Source organism: Coregonus clupeaformis, unplaced genomic scaffold, assembly GCF_020615455.1.
Source record: "Coregonus clupeaformis isolate EN_2021a unplaced genomic scaffold, ASM2061545v1 scaf2004, whole genome shotgun sequence".
NCBI lineage: Eukaryota > Metazoa > Chordata > Actinopteri > Salmoniformes > Salmonidae > Coregonus > Coregonus clupeaformis.
Window position 1 is genome coordinate 35,290 of NW_025535458.1, and position 18,216 is coordinate 53,505.

The following is an 18,216-nucleotide window of genomic DNA, read 5'->3' on the forward strand; positions in this document are numbered from 1 at the left end:
TTCTATATCTATCAGTGAGTCTCTGCTGGTGAGTCCATAGCGTTCTATATCTATCAGTGAGTCCATAGTGTTCTATATCTATCAGTGAGTCCATAGTGTTCTATATCTATCAGTGAGTCTCTGCTGGTGAGTCCATAGCGTTCTATATCTATCAGTGAGTCCATAGTGTTCTATATCTATCAGTGAGTCTCTGCTGGTGAGTCCATAGTGTTCTATATCTATCAGTGAGTCTCTGCTGGTGAGTCCATAGTGTTATATATCTATCAGTGAGTCCATAGTGTTCTATATCTATCAGTGAGTCCATAGTGTTCTATATCTATCAGTGAGTCTCTGCTGGTGAGTCCATAGTGTTCTATATCTATCAGTGAGTCTCTGCTGGTGAGTCCATAGTGTTCTATATCTATCAGTGAGTCCATAGTGTTCTATATCTATCAGTGAGTCTCTGTTGGTGAGTCCATAGTGTTCTATATCTATCAGTGAGTCTCTGCTGGTGAGTCCATAGTGTTATATATCTATCAGTGAGTCCATAGTGTTCTATATCTATCAGTGAGTCCATAGTGTTCTATATCTATCAGTGAGTCCATAGTGTTCTATATCTATCAGTGAGTCTCTGCTGGTGAGTCCATAGTGTTCTATATCTATCAGTGAGTCTCTGCTGGTGAGTCCATAGTGTTCTATATCTATCAGTGAGTCCATAGTGTTCTATATCTATCAGTGAGTCTCTGCTGTGAGTCCATAGTGTTCTATATCTATCAGTGAGTCCATAGTGTTCTATATCTATCAGTGAGTCTCTGCTGGTGAGTCCATAGTGTTCTATATCTATCAGTGAGTCCATAGTGTTCTATATCTATCAGTGAGTCCATAGTGTTCTATATCTATCAGTGAGTCTCTGCGGTGAGTCCATAGTGTTCTATATCTATCAGTGAGTCCATAGTGTTCTATATCTATCAGTGAGTCCATAGTGTTCTATATCTATCAGTGAGTCCATAGTGTTCTATATCTATCAGTGAGTCCATAGTGTTCTATATCTATCAGTGAGTCTCTGCTGGTGAGTCCATAGTGTTCTATATCTATCAGTGAGTCCATAGTGTTCTATATCTATCAGTGAGTCCATAGTGTTCTATATCTATCAGTGAGTCCATAGTGTTCTATATCTATCAGTGAGTCTCTGCTGGTGAGTCCATAGTGTTCTATATCTATCAGTGAGTCCATAGTGTTCTATATCTATCAGTGAGTCCATAGTGTTCTATATCTATCAGTGAGTCTCTGCTGGTGAGTCCATAGTGTTCTATATCTATCAGTGAGTCTCTGCTGGTGAGTCCATAGTGTTCTATATCTATCAGTGAGTCCATAGTGTTCTATATCTATCAGTGAGTCCGTGAGTCCATAGCGTTCTATATCTATCAGTGAGTCCATAGTGTTCTATATCTATCAGTGAGTCCATAGTGTTCTATATCTATCAGTGAGTCTCTGCTGGTGAGTCCATAGTGTTCTATATCTATCAGTGAGTCTCTGCTGGTGAGTCCATAGTGTGCTATATCTATCAGTGAGTCTCTACTGGTGAGTCCATAGTGTTCTATATCTATCAGTGAGTCCATAGTGTTCTATATCTATCAGTGAGTCCATAGTGTTCTATATCTATCAGTGAGTCTCTGCTGGTGAGTCCATAGTGTTCTATATCTATCAGTGGAGTCTCTGCTGGTGAGTCCATAGTGTGCTATATCTATCAGTGAGTCTCTGCTGGTGAGTCCATAGTGTTCTATATCTATCAGTGAGTCTCTGCTGGTGAGTCCATAGTGTTCTATATCTATCAGTGAGTCTCTGCTGGTGAGTCCATAGTGTTCTATATCTATCAGTGAGTCCATAGTGTTCTATATCTATCAGTGAGTCCATAGTGTTCTATATCTATCAGTGAGTCCATAGTGTTCTATATCTATCAGTGAGTCCATAGTGTTCTATATCTATCAGTGAGTCCATAGTGTTCTATATCTATCAGTGAGTCTCTGCTGGTGAGTCCATAGTGTTCTATATCTATCAGTGAGTCTCTGTTGTGCAGCACATGAGGTGATGAAGTTACACTTCTATGCAATTCACTACTAAATGTTTGCCATCAGATATCTTATAATGGCTTTCTGCCAGAAGTCAAAGAGCTCTGGATGAGTTCTGTACAGCTGCCATTTTGTCTCTGTACAGCTGCCATTTTGTATCTTTGCTACTAGCTTTTTTCTCTGGTTATGCAAGGCTTATATTTACACTAGGTATGAATACTAGCGCTCAATTCACTAGATTATTCGTGACTGTTTGAAACTCAGTGTATTGATCTTACATTGTGCAACAAAGTTTATTTTGAGAACTTTTCAAAAATCGAGATATATATCAAGAATCCCCCATAGGTTTGAAGAAATGGCGATATGATTTTTAGGCCGTATAGCCCAGCCCTCTGGTAGGGTTAAGGTAGGCAAGGGGACTGGCTCACCTGATGCCAGCAGCCACCTGATAGGGTGTGGTCTTCCAGGACTCAGCCTCCACCACCTTCCCATCTGGCAGAGTCACCTTGATGGGTTTACTGTCCTTCTCTGCCCTCTCTGCCATCAGAGCATCATGCTCCTCCTTCAGTTTAGTGTACAGGGACAGACGCTCCTCCATGTACCCGGGAGGAGGGGACAGCTAGAGGGGAAAGGAGAGAGGTCTTCAGCCGTGTGTACCAAGACAGATGCTCCTCAATCTATCGGGGAGGGGACCGCTAGAGGAAGGAGGAGAGCAGACAGACAGAGAGAGAGACAGTGACTCCCATCTGCTCCACCACTCACCTGTCTTCCCACCAGCGTCTCCCACTGCTCTGCCACTCACCTCTGTCTTCCCACCAGCGTCTCCCACTGCAGCCTTCTTCTCCTTCTTCTTCTTCTCTCCATCTTTGCCTCCTACTCCCTGAACAGAAGTCAGATAATGGGTGTGGTTAGTTCGTTAATACAAACATTCTGACCATAACTGCATTAGTCATAACTAACAGTGTATTAACTCCATTATCTAGGCCACACAGAGCAGCCAAACCTGTTGAGCAAACAAGGTTGAGACTGTTGTTGACACAACTAGTTAGGAAGGAGAGCCTAACAGAACATAGCTCTCAAACTCTAGGTGGCATTCTTCCATAAAGGTAAAGGCTAGTTTATTATGAGCGTCACCAATGGCGTGGAGCCGAAACCAGGCTTTGTGCAATGTAGCTCCGACTACATCGATTTGCCCAAGGTAAATACTTCAAAACATTTAAATTATGAAATGCCCAACTTGTACCTGTGTTTCACCTTTGTAGTTACTAATCTTTCTTTGCTGAAATCGCTAGTTTTTCAATAAACGTTCATCAAATACAACCACCGACAGTTTGCTCATCGCTGTTGCTCTAAAAACGGCCCATTTTATTCAACAAGGAAACAGTCGGTGGTATTTGATTAACGTTTATTTAAAAACCATGTTTCAGCAAAAAACTACAGAGGACAAACATAGGTACAAGGTGGGCATTTCATAATTATATATATTTTTAAAGTATTGAGCTTGGGCGAAACGATGTAGTCGGAGCTAGATTCCACAAAGCCTGTTCGGCTCCGCTCCGTTGGTGACGTTTAGTCAGTCCACAGGACGCCTTCCTCAGCTATCTGGAATGGAACTGAGAGTCCTCAGCTATCTGGAATGGAACTGAGAGTCCTCAGCTATCTGGAATGGAACTGAGAGTCCTCAGCTATCTGGAATGGAACTGAGAGTCCTCAGCTATCTGGAATGGAACTGAGAGTCCTCAGCTATCTGGAATGGAACTGAGAGTCCTCAGCTATCTGGAATGGAACTGAGAGTCCTCAGCTATCTGGAATGGAACTGAGAGTCCTCAGCTATCTGGAATGGAACTGAGAGTCCTCAGCTATCTGGAATGGAACTGAGTAGTGATCAGCTTGGATGGCATAGAGCTCAGTAGGAATGGAACTGAGATCACACTGGAATGATACAGAATAATAGAAAATATATATTTTTCACATGCAGAACATTAAGGTGGCATTAGACAGTAGCTACTGTAACTAACGTTACAATCAATAGCCTAACTAAAAGTATAGCTAGCAAGCTAATTCGAAGAGAGTATTACATATACTAAGTAGCTGGCTACAAGACAAACAAGCATGTTTAAGATAATGAATATTCTTTGAAAAGCCGTGAGTATATAAAAGACCTTGCTAACGATAGCTAGCTGTCAGTTAGGGCGGCAGGTAGCTTAGTGGTTAAGAGCGTCGTGCCAGTAACCGAAAAGGCGCTGGTTCTAATCCCCGAGCCGACTAGGTTAAAAATCTGTCGATGTGCCCTTGAGCAAGGCACTTAAAGTCCTGTTGCTTGCCATCATGCACGCTGTCAGCATTGTTGACCTGAAGATAAGCTAGTCGCTCTGGATAAGAGCGTCTGCTAAATGACTAAAATGTCAAATGTTTCAGATTGGCTAACAGTTAGCTATCTAGTTAGCTTAGCTTCAGGTCAACAATGCTGACAGCATGCATGCGTGATGGCAAGCAGCAGGACTTTGCCAATAGCCACGTTACCTTTTTCCCTTCGTCAACTTTCAACTCCTTCATTTGCTCCGCCATGCTCTTTTCCGCCATTATACGACGAATATACCCGTAGAGATATATATTTTCTATGGAATTTACGGTGTGAATTGACTCAGTCCAGCCAGCTCACCGGCAAGATCGTGTACCGGATATTGCGTGTTATCGAGTCCGCCTTTTCCTCTCTGGCATTGGCTGATGCAATCGTTGCTGATTTGATTGACAGCATCTTTGAGCCAATTATGACTCGCGTCGTGGGTTTGTGGCAGTCGTCAGTAGTTAACCACAGCCACAAAGTCATAAACCCAGCCTATTTCTACAATTTCTCTTCTTTAAAATCTGATTTTAAACCTAACCTCAACCACACTTCTAACATGATGCCTAACCCGAACCTTAAATGAAGACCAAGAAGCAAATGTTTGTTTTGAATTTTTACGATAAATACCGTTTTGACTTTGTGGCTGTGGTAACTAGTGGACACCGTTTGTGTTTGCAGAAAAATTCTGATGTGGTGGGGGAAAGAATTGTCAGTAAAACATGATTCACAAATTTCAGTAGAATTTTTTTCTGCCCTTTCACTTATTTAGTCATTAACCGCACTATTTACCAACAGTTTTCATCTATATTTTTCGTAGCTGTCTATTTACCAAAACAAACCAATGCTGACACTAAGACCTCACCAGTGGTGTAAAGTACTTAAGTCAAAATACTTTAAAGTACTACTTAAGTCGTTTTGGGGGGTATCTGTATTTAACTTTACTATTTATATTTTTGACAACTTTGACTTTACTACATTCCAAAAGAAAATTATGTACTTTTTACTCCATACATTTCCCCTGACACCCAAAAGTACTCCTTACATTGGTAATGCTTAGCAGGACAGGACAATTGTCCAATTAATCAAGAGAACATCCCTGGTAATCACTACTGCCTCTGATCTGGTGGAGAACATCCCTGGTAATCACTACTGCCTCTGATCTGGTGGAGAACATCCCTGGTCATCACTACTGCCTCTGATCTGGTAGAGAACATCCCTGGTCATCACTACTGCCTCTGATCTGGTGGAGAACATCCCTGGTAATCACTACTGCCTCTGATCTGGTGGAGAACATCCCTGGTAATCACTACTGCCTCTGATCTGCTAGAGAACATCCCTGGTCATCACTACTGCCTCTGATCTGGTGGAGAACATCCCTGGTAATCACTACTGCCTCTGATCTGGTGGAGAACATCCCTGGTAATCACTACTGCCTCTGATCTGGTGGAGAACATCCCTGGTCATCACTACTGCCTCTGATCTGGTGGAGAACATCCCTGGTCATCACTACTGCCTCTGATCTGGTGGAGAACATCCCTGGTCATCACTACTGCCTCTGATCTGGTGGAGAACATCCTGGTAATCACTACTGCCTCTGGTCTGGTGGAGAACATCCCTGGTAATCACTACTGCCTCTGATCTGGTGGAGAACATCCCTGGTAATCACTACTGTCTCTGATCTGGTGGAGAACATCCCTGGTCATCACTACTGCCTCTGATCTGGTGGAGAACATCCCTGGTCATCACTACTGCCTCTGATCTGGTGGAGAACATCCCTGGTCATCACTACTGCCTCTGATCTGGTGGAGAACATCCCTGGTAATCACTACGGTCTCTGATCTGGTGGACTCACGGACGCACGAAACACAAATGCTTCGTTTGTAAATTACATTGGGGGAAAAAAGTATTTAGTCAGCCACCAATTGTGCAAGTTCTCCCACTTAAAAAGATGAGAGAGGCCTGTAATTTTCATCATAGGTACACGTCAACTATGACAGACAAAATGAGAAGAAAAAAATCCAGAAAATCACATTGTAGGATTTTTTATGAATTTATTTGCAAATTATGGTGGAAAATAAGTATTTGGTCAATAACAAAAGTTTCTCAATGCTTTGTTATATACCCTTTGTTGGCAATGACACAGGTCAAACGTTCTGTAAGTCTTCACAAGGTTTTCACACACTGTTGCTGGTATTTTGGCCCATTCCCCCATGCAGATCTCCTCTAGAGCAGTGATGTTTTGGGGCTGTCGCTGGGCAACACGGACTTTCAACTCCCTCCAAAGATTTTCTATGGGGTTGAGATCTGGAGACTGGCTAGGCCACTCCAGGACCTTGAAATGCTTCTTACGAAGCCACTCCTTTGTTGCCCGGGCGGTGTGTTTGGGATCATTGTCATGCTGAAAGACCCAGCCACGTTTCATCTTCAATGCCCTTGCTGATGGAAGGAGGTTTTCACTCAAAATCTCACGATACATGGCCCCATTCATTCTTTCCTTTACGGATCAGTCGTCCTGGTCCCTTTGCAGAAAAACAGCCCCAAAGCATGATGTTTCCACCCCCATGCTTCACAGTAGGTATGGTGTTCTTTGGATGCAACTCAGCATTCTTTGTCCTCCAAACACGACGAGTTGAGTTTTTACCAAAAAGTTCTATTTTGGTTTCATCTGACCATATGACATTCTCCCAATCCTCTTCTGGATCATCCAAATGCACTCTAGCAAACTTCAGACGGGCCTGGACATGTACTGGCTTAAGCAGGGGACACGCCTGGCACTGCAGGATTTGAGTCCCTGGCGGCGTAGTGTGTTACTGATGGTAGGCTTTGTTACTTTGGTCCCAGCTCTCTGCAGGTCATTCACTAGGTCCCCCCGTGTGGTTCTGGGATTTTTGCTCACTGTTCTTGTGATCATTTTGACCCCACGGGGTGAGATCTTGCGTGGAGCCCCAGATCGAGGGAGATTATCAGTGGTCTTGTATGTCTTCCATTTCCTAATAATTGCTCCCACAGTTGATTTCTTCAAACCAAGCTGCTTACCTATTGCAGATTCAGTCTTCCCAGCCTGGTACAGGTCTACAATTTTGTTTCTGGTGTCCTTTGACAGCTCTTTGGTCTTGGCCATAGTGGAGTTTGGAGTGTGACTGTTTGAGGTTGTGGACAGGTGTCTTTTATACTGATAACAAGTTCAAACAGGTGCCATTAATACAGGTAACGAGTGGAGGACAGAGGAGCCTCTTAAAGAAGAAGTTACAGGTCTGTGAGAGCCAGAAATCTTGCTTGTTTGTAGGTGACCAAATACTTATTTTCCATCATAATTTGCAAATAAATTCATAAAAAATCCTACAATGTAATTTTCTGGAATGTTTTTTCTCAATTTGTCTGTCATAGTTGACATGTACCTATGATGAAAATTACAGGCCTCTCTCATCTTTTTAAGTGGGAGAACTTGCACAATTGGTGGCTGACTAAATACTTTTTTCCCCCACTGTATGTCTGAGTGTGCCCCTAGCTATCCGTAAATTAAAAATATTTGCTAAATATAAGTAATTTGAAATTATCTATACTTTTACTTTTGATACTGAAGTATATTTAAAACCAAATACTTTTAGACTTTTACTCAAGTAGTATTTTACTGGGTGACTTTCATTTTTACTTGAGTCATTTTCCACTGGACCTCACTCAACAAACTGTATAGTGCCATAAGCCCAAAAAAAGAACATGCCCAGAGGCAGCGTTCCTATTGGCCGTTGATTTTAATGCAGAAAAACTGAAATCCATTTTACCTAATTTCTACCTGCATGTCACCTGTGCAACTAAAGGGACAAAAACTCTAGACCACCTTTACTCCACACACAGAGACTCATACAAAGCTCTCCCTCGCCCTCCATTTGGCAAATCTGACCATAACTGTATCCTCCTGATTCCTGCTAACAAGCTAAAACTCAAACAGGAAGCACCAGTACAGTAGTGGTCTGATGAAGTGAATGCTAAGCTACAGGACTGCTTTGCTAGCACAGACTGGAATATATTCCGGAATTCATACGATGGCATTGAGGAGTTTACTACATCAGTCACCGGCTTCATTAATAAGTGCATTGACAACGTCGTCCCCATAAATACATATCCAACCAGAAGCCATGGATTACAAGCAACATCCACACTGAGCTAAAGGCTAGAGCTGCCATTTTCAAGGAGCGGGACACTAATCCGGACGCTTATAAGAAATCCTGTTATGCCCTCCGACAAACCATCAAACAGGCAAAGCGTCAATACAGGACTAAGATTGAATCCTACTACACTGACTCTGATGCTCGTTGGATGTGGCAGGGCTTGCAAACTATCACGGATTACAAAGGGAAACCCAGCCAAGAGCTGCCCAGTGACGCGAGCCTACCAGAAGAGCTAAATGCTTTTTATGCTCGCTTCGAGGCAAGCAACACTGAACCATACATGAGAGAACCAGCTGTTCCGGACGACTGTGTGATCACACTCTCTGTAGCCGATGTGAGTAAGACCTTTAAACAGGTTAACATTCACAAGGCTGCAGGGCCAGACGGATTACCAGGATACATACTCAGAGTATGTGTTAACCAGCTGGCAAGTGTCTTCACTGACATTTTTAACCTCTACCTGACCCAGTCTGTAATACCTACATGTTTCAAGTAGACCACCATAGTCCCTGTGCCCAAGAACGCCGAGGTAACCTGTCTAAATGACTACCACCCCGTAGCACTCACATCTGTAGCCATGAAATGGCTCACATCAACACCATCATCCCAGAAACCCTAGACCCACTCAATTTGCATACCGCCCAAACAGATCCACAGATGACACAATCTCTATTGCACTCCACAGTGCCCTTTCCCACCTGGACAAAAGGAACACCTACATGAGAATGCTGTTCATAGACTACAGCTCAGAGATCAACACCATAGTGCCCTCCAAGCTAAGGTCCCTAGGACTGAATACCTCCCTCTGGAACTGGATCCTGGACTTCCTGACGGGCCGCCCCAGGTGGTGAGGGTAGGCAACAATACATCCGCCACGCTGACCCTCAACACTGGGGCCCCTCAACTCTTTTCAAATAATGCACAATTTCTTCCAGAAAACTGTTGAAATTACAAAATATTTTGGTATCCACATGTATGTATGTCTTCTGTGTGCAGTTGAACAAAACAAAACAAAACATCTGAATAATTTACTAAATGTTAACTTATTCAACAAATAAATCCTGAAATGGCCTGGACAATATTATTGACACCTTATAGAAGTAGTTGATTCTCCTCTACTTTGGAATTGAACTCACCTGCAGCCTGCAATATAAAAATCCCTCATTCAACCAGTTTGGAGAAAATGAGTCATTCTGCTGTTTTGTGTCACTGTGTGTCCCGCAGTGAGCACGGAGAAAATAAAGAAAACCAGATAATTATCTGAGGAGGTCAGACACAAGATTGTAGCCAAGCATGGACAATCTCAAGGCTACAAGTCCATCTCCAGAGACCTTGATGTTCCTGTTTCCATCGTACGTAATGTTATCAAGAAGTTTAAGGCCCATGCCACTGTAGCCAACCTCCCTGGTTAAGGTCGCAAGAGAGAACTTGATGGAAGATTGCAGCGAAGGATTGTTCGAATGGTGGAGAAAGCACCTCGATCAACTGCCATACAGATTCAAGCTGACCTTCAGACACAAGGTACGACAGTTTCAACTCGCACCGTCCTGCGCCAACTCAATGAAAGGGGGTTATATGGTAGGAGACCCAGGAGGACCCCACTGCTGAGAGAGAGACATAAGAAAGCCTGACTGTAATTTGCAAAAACACACCTGAACATGCCAAAATCCTTCAGGTAGAATGTCCCGTGGACAGATGAGACCAAATTAAAGCTATTTGGTAAAGCACACCATCTCTATGTTTACAGAAAACAAAATAAAGCCTTCAAAGAAAATAACACCTTCCTGACAGTCAAACATGGAGGAGGTTGCTTTGCTACCTCTGGCACTGGGTGCCTTGAACGTGTGTGCAGGACATCATGAAATCAGGAGAATACCCAGTGTCAGAAAGCTGGGTCTCCGTCGACGGTCATGGGTCTTCCAGCAGGACAATGACCCCAAACACACTTCAAAAAGCACCCAGGAATGAAAGCTGACTCTCTGCTCCAGGGGCACCACACTGTGGCTGACTCTCTGCTCCAGGGGCACCACACTGTGGCTGACTCTCTGCTCCAGGGGCACCACACTGTGGCTGACTCTCTGCTCTGGGGGCACCACACTGTGGCTGACTCTCTGCTCCGGGGGCACCACACTGTGGCTGACTCTCTGCTCCGGGGCACCACACTGTGGCTGACTCTCTGCTCCGGGGGCACCACACTGTGGCTGACTCTCTGCTCCAGGGGCACCACACTGTGGCTGACTCTCTGCTCCGGGGGCACCACACTGTGGCTGACTCTCTGCTCCGGGGGCACCACACTGTGGCTGACTCTCTGCTCCAGGGGCACCACACTGTGGCTGACTCTCTGCTCCAGGGGCACCACACTGTGGCTGACTCTGTGTGGACATTGGACAATAAAGGTACCTTGTTCTCCTCCCGCCTCCTGCTGCTCCAGTGTATCAGGTGACCAATAGTGATGAAGAAGTTAGTTCAGCTCCCAGCCAGAGACGGAGCGGTGCGGATCAGAGGTCTCCCCCACAGCTCCATGGAGACTGACGTCCTGCTCTTCTTCTTTGGTAGGACACTTAACAACAGGCCTAGTTTACAACACTTCCCTTCTGTAAATCTGGTAGGACACTTCACTACAGGCCTAGTTTACAACACTTCCCTTCTGTAAATCTGGTAGGACACTTCACTACAGGCCTAGTTTACAACACTTCCCATCTGTAAATCTGGTAGGACACTTCACTACAGGCCTAGTTTACAACACTTCCCTTCTGTAAATCTGGTAGGACACTTCACTACAGGCCTAGTTTACAACACTTCCCTTCTGTAAATCTGGTAGGACACTTCACTACAGGCCTAGTTTACAACACTTCCCTTCTGTAAATCTGGTAGGACACTTCACTACAGGCCTAGTTTACAACACTTCCCTTCTGTAAATCTGGTAGGACACTTCACTACAGGCCTAGTTTACAACACTTCCCTTCTGTAAATCTGGTAGGACACTTCACTACAGGCCTAGTTTACAACACTTCCCTTCTGTAAATCTGGTAGGACACTTCACTACAGGCCTAGTTTACAACACTTCCCTTCTGTAAATCTGGTAGGACACTTAACAACAGGCCTAGTTTACAACACTTCCCTTCTGTAAATCTGGTAGGACACTTCACTACAGGCCTAGTTTACAACACTTCCCTTCTGTAAATCTGGTAGGACACTTCACTACAGGCCTAGTTTACAACACTTCCCTTCTGTAAATCTGGTAGGACACTTCACTACAGGCCTAGTTTACAACACTTCCCTTCTGTAAATCTGGTAGGACACTTCACTACAGGCCTAGTTTACAACACTTCCCTTCTGTAAATCTGGTAGGACACTTCACTACAGGCCTAGTTTACAACACTTCCCATCTGTAAATCTGGTAGGACACTTCACTACAGGCCTAGTTTACAACACTTCCCTTCTGTAAATCTGGTAGGACACTTCACTACAGGCCTAGTTTACAACACTTCCCTTCTGTAAATCTGGTAGGACACTTCACTACAGGCCTAGTTTACAACACTTCCCTTCTGTAAATCTGGTAGGACACTTCACTACAGGCCTGGTTACAACACTTCCCTTCTGTAAATCTGGTAGGACACTTCACTACAGGCCTAGTTTGCAACACTTCCCTTCTGTAAATCTGGTAGGACACTTCACTACAGGCCTAGTTTACAACACTTCCCTTCTGTAAATCTGGTAGGACACTTCACTACAGGCCTAGTTTACAACACTTCCCTTCTGTAAATCTGGTAGGACACTTCACTACAGGCCTAGTTTACAACACTTCCCTTCTGTAAATCTGGTAGGACACTTCACTACAGGCCTAGTTTACAACACTTCCCTTCTGTAAATCTGGTAGGACACTTCACTACAGGCCTAGTTTACAACACTTCCCTTCTGTAAATCTGGTAGGACACTTCACTACGAGGCCTAGTTTACAACACTTCCCTTCTGTAAATCTGGTAGGACACTTCACTACAGGCCTAGTTTACAACACTTCCCTTCTGTAAATCTGGTAGGACACTTCATAACAGGCCTAGTTTACAACACTTCCCTTCTGTAAATCTGGTAGGACACTTCACTACAGGCCTAGTTTACAACACTTCCCCTTCTGTAAATCTGGTAGGACACTTCACTACAGGCCTAGTTTACAACACTTCCCTTCTGTAAATCTGGTAGGACACTTCACTACAGGCCTAGTTTACAACACTTCCCTTCTGTAAATCTGGTAGGACACTTCACTACAGGCCTAGTTTACAACACTTCCCTTCTGTAAATCTGGTAGGACACTTCACTACAGGCCTAGTTTACAACACTTCCCTTCTGTAAATCTGGTAGGACACTTCACTACAGGCCTAGTTTACAACACTTCCCTTCTGTAAATCTGGTAGGACACTTCACAACAGGCCTAGTTTACAACACTTCCCTTCTGTAAATCTGGTAGGACACTTCACTACAGGCCTAGTTTACAACACTTCCCTTCTGTAAATCTGGTAGGACACTTCACTACAGGCCTAGTTTACAACACTTCCCTTCTGTAAATCTGGTAGGACACTTCACTACAGGCCTAGTTTACAACACTTCCCTTCTGTAAATCTGGTAGGACACTTCACAACAGGCCTAGTTTACAACACTTCCCTTCTGTAAATCTGGTAGGACACTTCACTACAGGCCTAGTTTACAACACTTCCCTTCTGTAAATCTGGTAGGACACTTCACTACAGGCCTAGTTTACAACACTTCCCTTCTGTAAATCTGGTAGGACACTTCACTACAGGCCTAGTTTACAACACTTCCCTTCTGTAAATCTGGTAGGACACTTCACTACAGGCCTAGTTTACAACACTTCCCTTCTGTAAATCTGGTAGGACACTTCACTACAGGCCTAGTTTACAACACTTCCATCTGTAAATCTGGTAGGACACTTCACTACAGGCCTAGTTTACAACACTTCCCTTCTGTAAATCTGGTAGGACACTTCACTACAGGCCTAGTTTACAACACTTCCCTTCTGTAAATCTGGTAGGACACTTCACTACAGGCCTAGTTTACAACACTTCCCTTCTGTAAATCTGGTAGGACACTTCACTACAGGCCTAGTTTACAACACTTCCCTTCTGTAAATCTGGTAGGACACTTCACTACAGGCCTAGTTTACAACACTTCCCTTCTGTAAATCTGGTAGGACACTTCACTACAGGCCTAGTTTACAACACTTCCCTTCTGTAAATCTGGTAGGACACTTCACTACAGGCCTAGTTTACAACACTTCCCTTCTGTAAATCTGGTAGGACACTTCTACTACAGGCCTAGTTTACAACACTTCCCTTCTGTAAATCTGGTAGGACACTTCACTACAGGCCTAGTTTACAACACTTCCCTTCTGTAAATCTGGTAGGACACTTCACTACAGGCCTAGTTTACAACACTTCCCTTCTGTAAATCTGGTAGGACACTTCACTACAGGCCTAGTTTACAACACTTCCCTTCTGTAAATCTGGTAGGACACTTCACTACAGGCCTAGTTTACAACACTTCCCTTCTGTAAATCTGGTAGGACACTTCACTACAGGCCTAGTTTACAACACTTCCCATCTGTAAATCTGGTAGGACACTTCACTACAGGCCTAGTTTACAACACTTCCCTTCTGTAAATCTGGTAGGACACTTCACTACAGGCCTAGTTTACAACACTTCCCTTCTGTAAATCTGGTGGACACTTCACTACAGGCCTAGTTTACAACACTTCCCTTCTGTAAATCTGGTAGGACACTTCACTACAGGCCTAGTTTACAACACTTCCCTTCTGTAAATCTGGTAGGACACTTCACTACAGGCCTAGTTTACAACACTTCCCTTCTGTAAATCTGGTAGGACACTTCACAAGCAGGCCTAGTTTACAACACTTCCCTTCTGTAAATCTGGTAGGACACTTCACTACAGGCCTAGTTTACAACACTTCCCTTCTGTAAATCTGGTAGGACACTTCACTACAGGCCTAGTTTACAACACTTCCCTTCTGTAAATCTGGTAGGACACTTCACTACAGGCCTAGTTTACAACACTTCCCTTCTGTAAATCTGGTAGGACACTTCACTACAGGCCTAGTTTACAACACTTCCCTTCTGTAAATCTGGTAGGACACTTCATAACAGGCCTAGTTTACAACACTTCCCTTCTGTAAATCTGGTAGGACACTTCACTACAGGCCTAGTTTACAACACTTCCCTTCTGTAAATCTGGTAGGACACTTCACTACAGGCCTAGTTTACAACACTTCCCTTCTGTAAATCTGGTAGGACACTTCACTACAGAGCCTAGTTTACAACACTTCCCTTCTGTAAATCTGGTAGGACACTTCACTACAGGCCTAGTTTACAACACTTCCCTTCTGTAAATCTGGTAGGACACTTCACTACAGGCCTAGTTTACAACACTTCCCTTCTGTAAATCTGGTAGGACACTTCACTACAGGCCTAGTTTACAACACTTCCCTTCTGTAAATCTGGTAGGACACTTCACTACAGGCCTAGTTTACAACACTTCCCTTCTGTAAATCTGGTAGGACACTTCACTACAGGCCTAGTTTACAACACTTCCCTTCTGTAAATCTGGTAGGACACTTCACTACAGGCCTAGTTTACAACACTTCCCTTCTGTAAATCTGGTAGGACACTTCACAACAGGCCTAGTTTACAACACTTCCCTTCTGTAAATCTGGTAGGACACTTCACTACAGGCCTAGTTTACAACACTTCCCTTCTGTAAATCTGGTAGGACACTTCACTACAGGCCTAGTTTACAACACTTCCCTTCTGTAAATCTGGTAGGACACTTCACTACAGGCCTAGTTTACAACACTTCCCTTCTGTAAATCTGGTAGGACACTTCACAGCAGGCCTAGTTTAAACACTTCCCTTCTGTAAATCTGGTAGGACACTTCCACTACAGGCCTAGTTTACAACACTTCCCTTCTGTAAATCTGGTAGGACACTTCACCACAGGCCTAGTTTACAACACTTCCCTTCTGTAAATCTGGTAGGACACTTCACTACAGGCTAGTTTACAACACTTCCCTTCTGTAAATCTGGTAGGACACTTCACAACAGGCCTAGTTTACAACACTTCCCTTCTGTAAATCTGGTAGGACACTTCACTACAGGCCTAGTTTACAACACTTCCCTTCTGTAAATCTGGTAGGACACTTCACTACAGGCCTAGTTTACAACACTTCCCTTCTGTAAATCTGGTAGGACACTTCACTACAGGCCTAGTTTACAACACTTCCCTTCTGTAAATCTGGTGAGACACTTCACTACAGGCCTAGTTTACAACACTTCCCTTCTGTAAATCTGGTAGGACACTTCACTACAGGCCTAGTTTACAACACTTCCCTTCTGTAAATCTGGTAGGACACTTCACTACAGGCCTAGTTTACAACACTTCCCTTCTGTAAATCTGCATATATTTACAGGTTCTTAACAGATTTAGTTTGATAACAGAACCTGTGGTTGTTGTGTTATGCCCTTCCTCGTTGGGCTCCATACTGTAAGGGCTGTAGCCAACTCTAACCAGGCTATCATGTCCCCAGGCCAGGTTACAGTATGGAACCAGGCTATCATGTCCCCAGGCCAGGTTACAGTATGGAACCAGGCTATCATGTCCCCAGGCCAGGTTGCAGTATGGAACCAGGCTATCGTGTCCCAGGCTGGGTTGCAGTATGGAACCAGGCTATCATGTCCCCCAGGCTGGGTTACAGTATGGAACCAGGCTATCATGTCCCCAGGCCAGGTTACGGTATGGAACCAGGCTATCATGTCCCCAGGCTGGGTTACAGTATGGAACCAGGCTATCATGTCCCCAGGCTAGGTTGCAGTATGGAACCAGGCTATCATGTCCCCAGGCCAGGTTGCGAATGGAACCAGGCTATCATGTCCCCAGGCCCAGGTTACAGTATGGAACCAGGCTATCATGTCCCCAGGCCAGGTTACGGTATGGAACCAGGCTATCATGTCCCCAGGCTAGGTTACAGTATGGAACCAGGCTATCATGTCCCCAGGCTAGGTTACAGTATGGAACCAGGCTATCATGTCCCCAGGCCAGGTTACAGTATGGAACCAGGCTATCATGTCCCCAGGCCAGGTTACAGTATGGAACCAGGCTATCATGTCCCCAGGCCAGGTTACAGTATGGAACCAGGCTATCATGTCCCCAGGCCAGGTTACAGTATGGAACCAGGCTATCATGTCCCCAGGCTAGGTTACAGTATGGAACCAGGCTATCATGTCCCCAGGCCAGGTTACAGTATGGAACCAGGCTATCATGTCCCCAGGCTAGGTTACAGTATGGAACCAGGCTATCATGTCCCCAGGCTAGGTTACAGTATGGAACCAGGCTATCATGTCCCCAGGCTAGGTTACAGTATGGAACCAGGCTATCATGTCCCCAGGCCAGGTTACAGTATGGAACCAGGCTATCATGTCCCCAGGCCAGGTTAAAAGCTGCTCCTTCTGTCTCCTTTCAGGTCTGGATGAGGTGGAGGATGGGGTGACTCTAGCAACAGATCACAGAGGGAGGAACTCCGGGGAGGCCTATGTCCAGTTCCTAACCCAGGAGCAGGCTGACAAGGCCCTGACCAGAGACAGCGAGGTCATCGGAAACAGGTAGGAGCACTCATCATTTTAAAAACTCAGCACATTATAGGGCTTTTAATGGATTAGGTCTGAACGCTTTCTTGTTTATCAATAAACCCATGTTCAGTTCAGAGCTGACTCCTGTCACTACACTCATTAGCATAGACAACATATATTCTAACCTTGAAGCAACAGAGAGAAAGCTAACTATACTTTGTAGTATTTTTTTTCCACTTTCACTTAGCTAGCGAATGCAGCTAGCTAGTTAAGCCTACTCAAACACCTGGCTCAAACATAGAGGGATGTTACAGTTGAAGTCGGAAGTTTACATACACCTTAGCCAAATACATTTAAACTCAGTTTTTCACAATTCCTGACATTTAATCCTAGTAAAAATTCCCTGTCTTAGGTCAGTTAGGATCACCACTTTATTTTAAGAATGTGAAATGTCAGAATAATAGTAGAGAGAATGATTTATTTCAGCTTTTATTTATTTCATCACATTCCCAGTGGGTCAGAAGTTTACATACACTCAATTAGTATTTGGTAGCATTGCCTTTAAATTGTTTAACTTGGGTCAAACGTTTCAGGTAGCCTTCCACAAGCTTCCCACAATAAGTTGGGTGAATTTTGGCCCATTCCTCCTGACAGAGCTGGTGTAACTGAGTCAGGTTTGTAGGCCTCCTTGCTCGCACACGCTTTTTCAGTTCTGCCCACAAATTTGCTATAGGATTGTGATGGCCACTCCAATACCTTGACTTTGTTGTCCTTAAGCCATTTTGCCACAACTTTGGAAGTATGCTTGGGGTCATTGTCCATTTGGAAGACCCATTTGCGACCAAGTTTTAACTTCCTGACTGAATTCTTGAGATGTGCTTCAATATATCCACACAATTTTCCTTCCTCATGATGCCATCTATTTTGTGAAGTGCACCAGTCCCTCCTGCAGCAAAGCACCCCCACAGCATGATGCTGCCATCCCCGTGCTTCACGGTTGG

General features: G+C 44.3%; 1 protein-coding gene across 1 annotated transcript; it reads right to left on the reverse strand.

Annotated features, from left to right (window-relative positions):
* Window positions 1-2,433: 2,433 nt before the first annotated feature.
* Window positions 2,434-4,741, reverse strand: LOC123488008 (threonine--tRNA ligase 1, cytoplasmic-like). Its single transcript, XM_045219042.1, has 3 exons — window positions 4,572-4,741; window positions 2,851-2,928; window positions 2,434-2,667 (listed from the first exon to the last, which is right to left on the reverse strand). Exons 1-3 carry the CDS (start codon window positions 4,629-4,631, stop codon window positions 2,473-2,475), a joined length of 333 nt encoding a protein of 110 aa, XP_045074977.1. The 5' UTR covers window positions 4,632-4,741; the 3' UTR covers window positions 2,434-2,472.
* Between the last annotated feature and the right edge of the window lie 13,475 nt (window positions 4,742-18,216).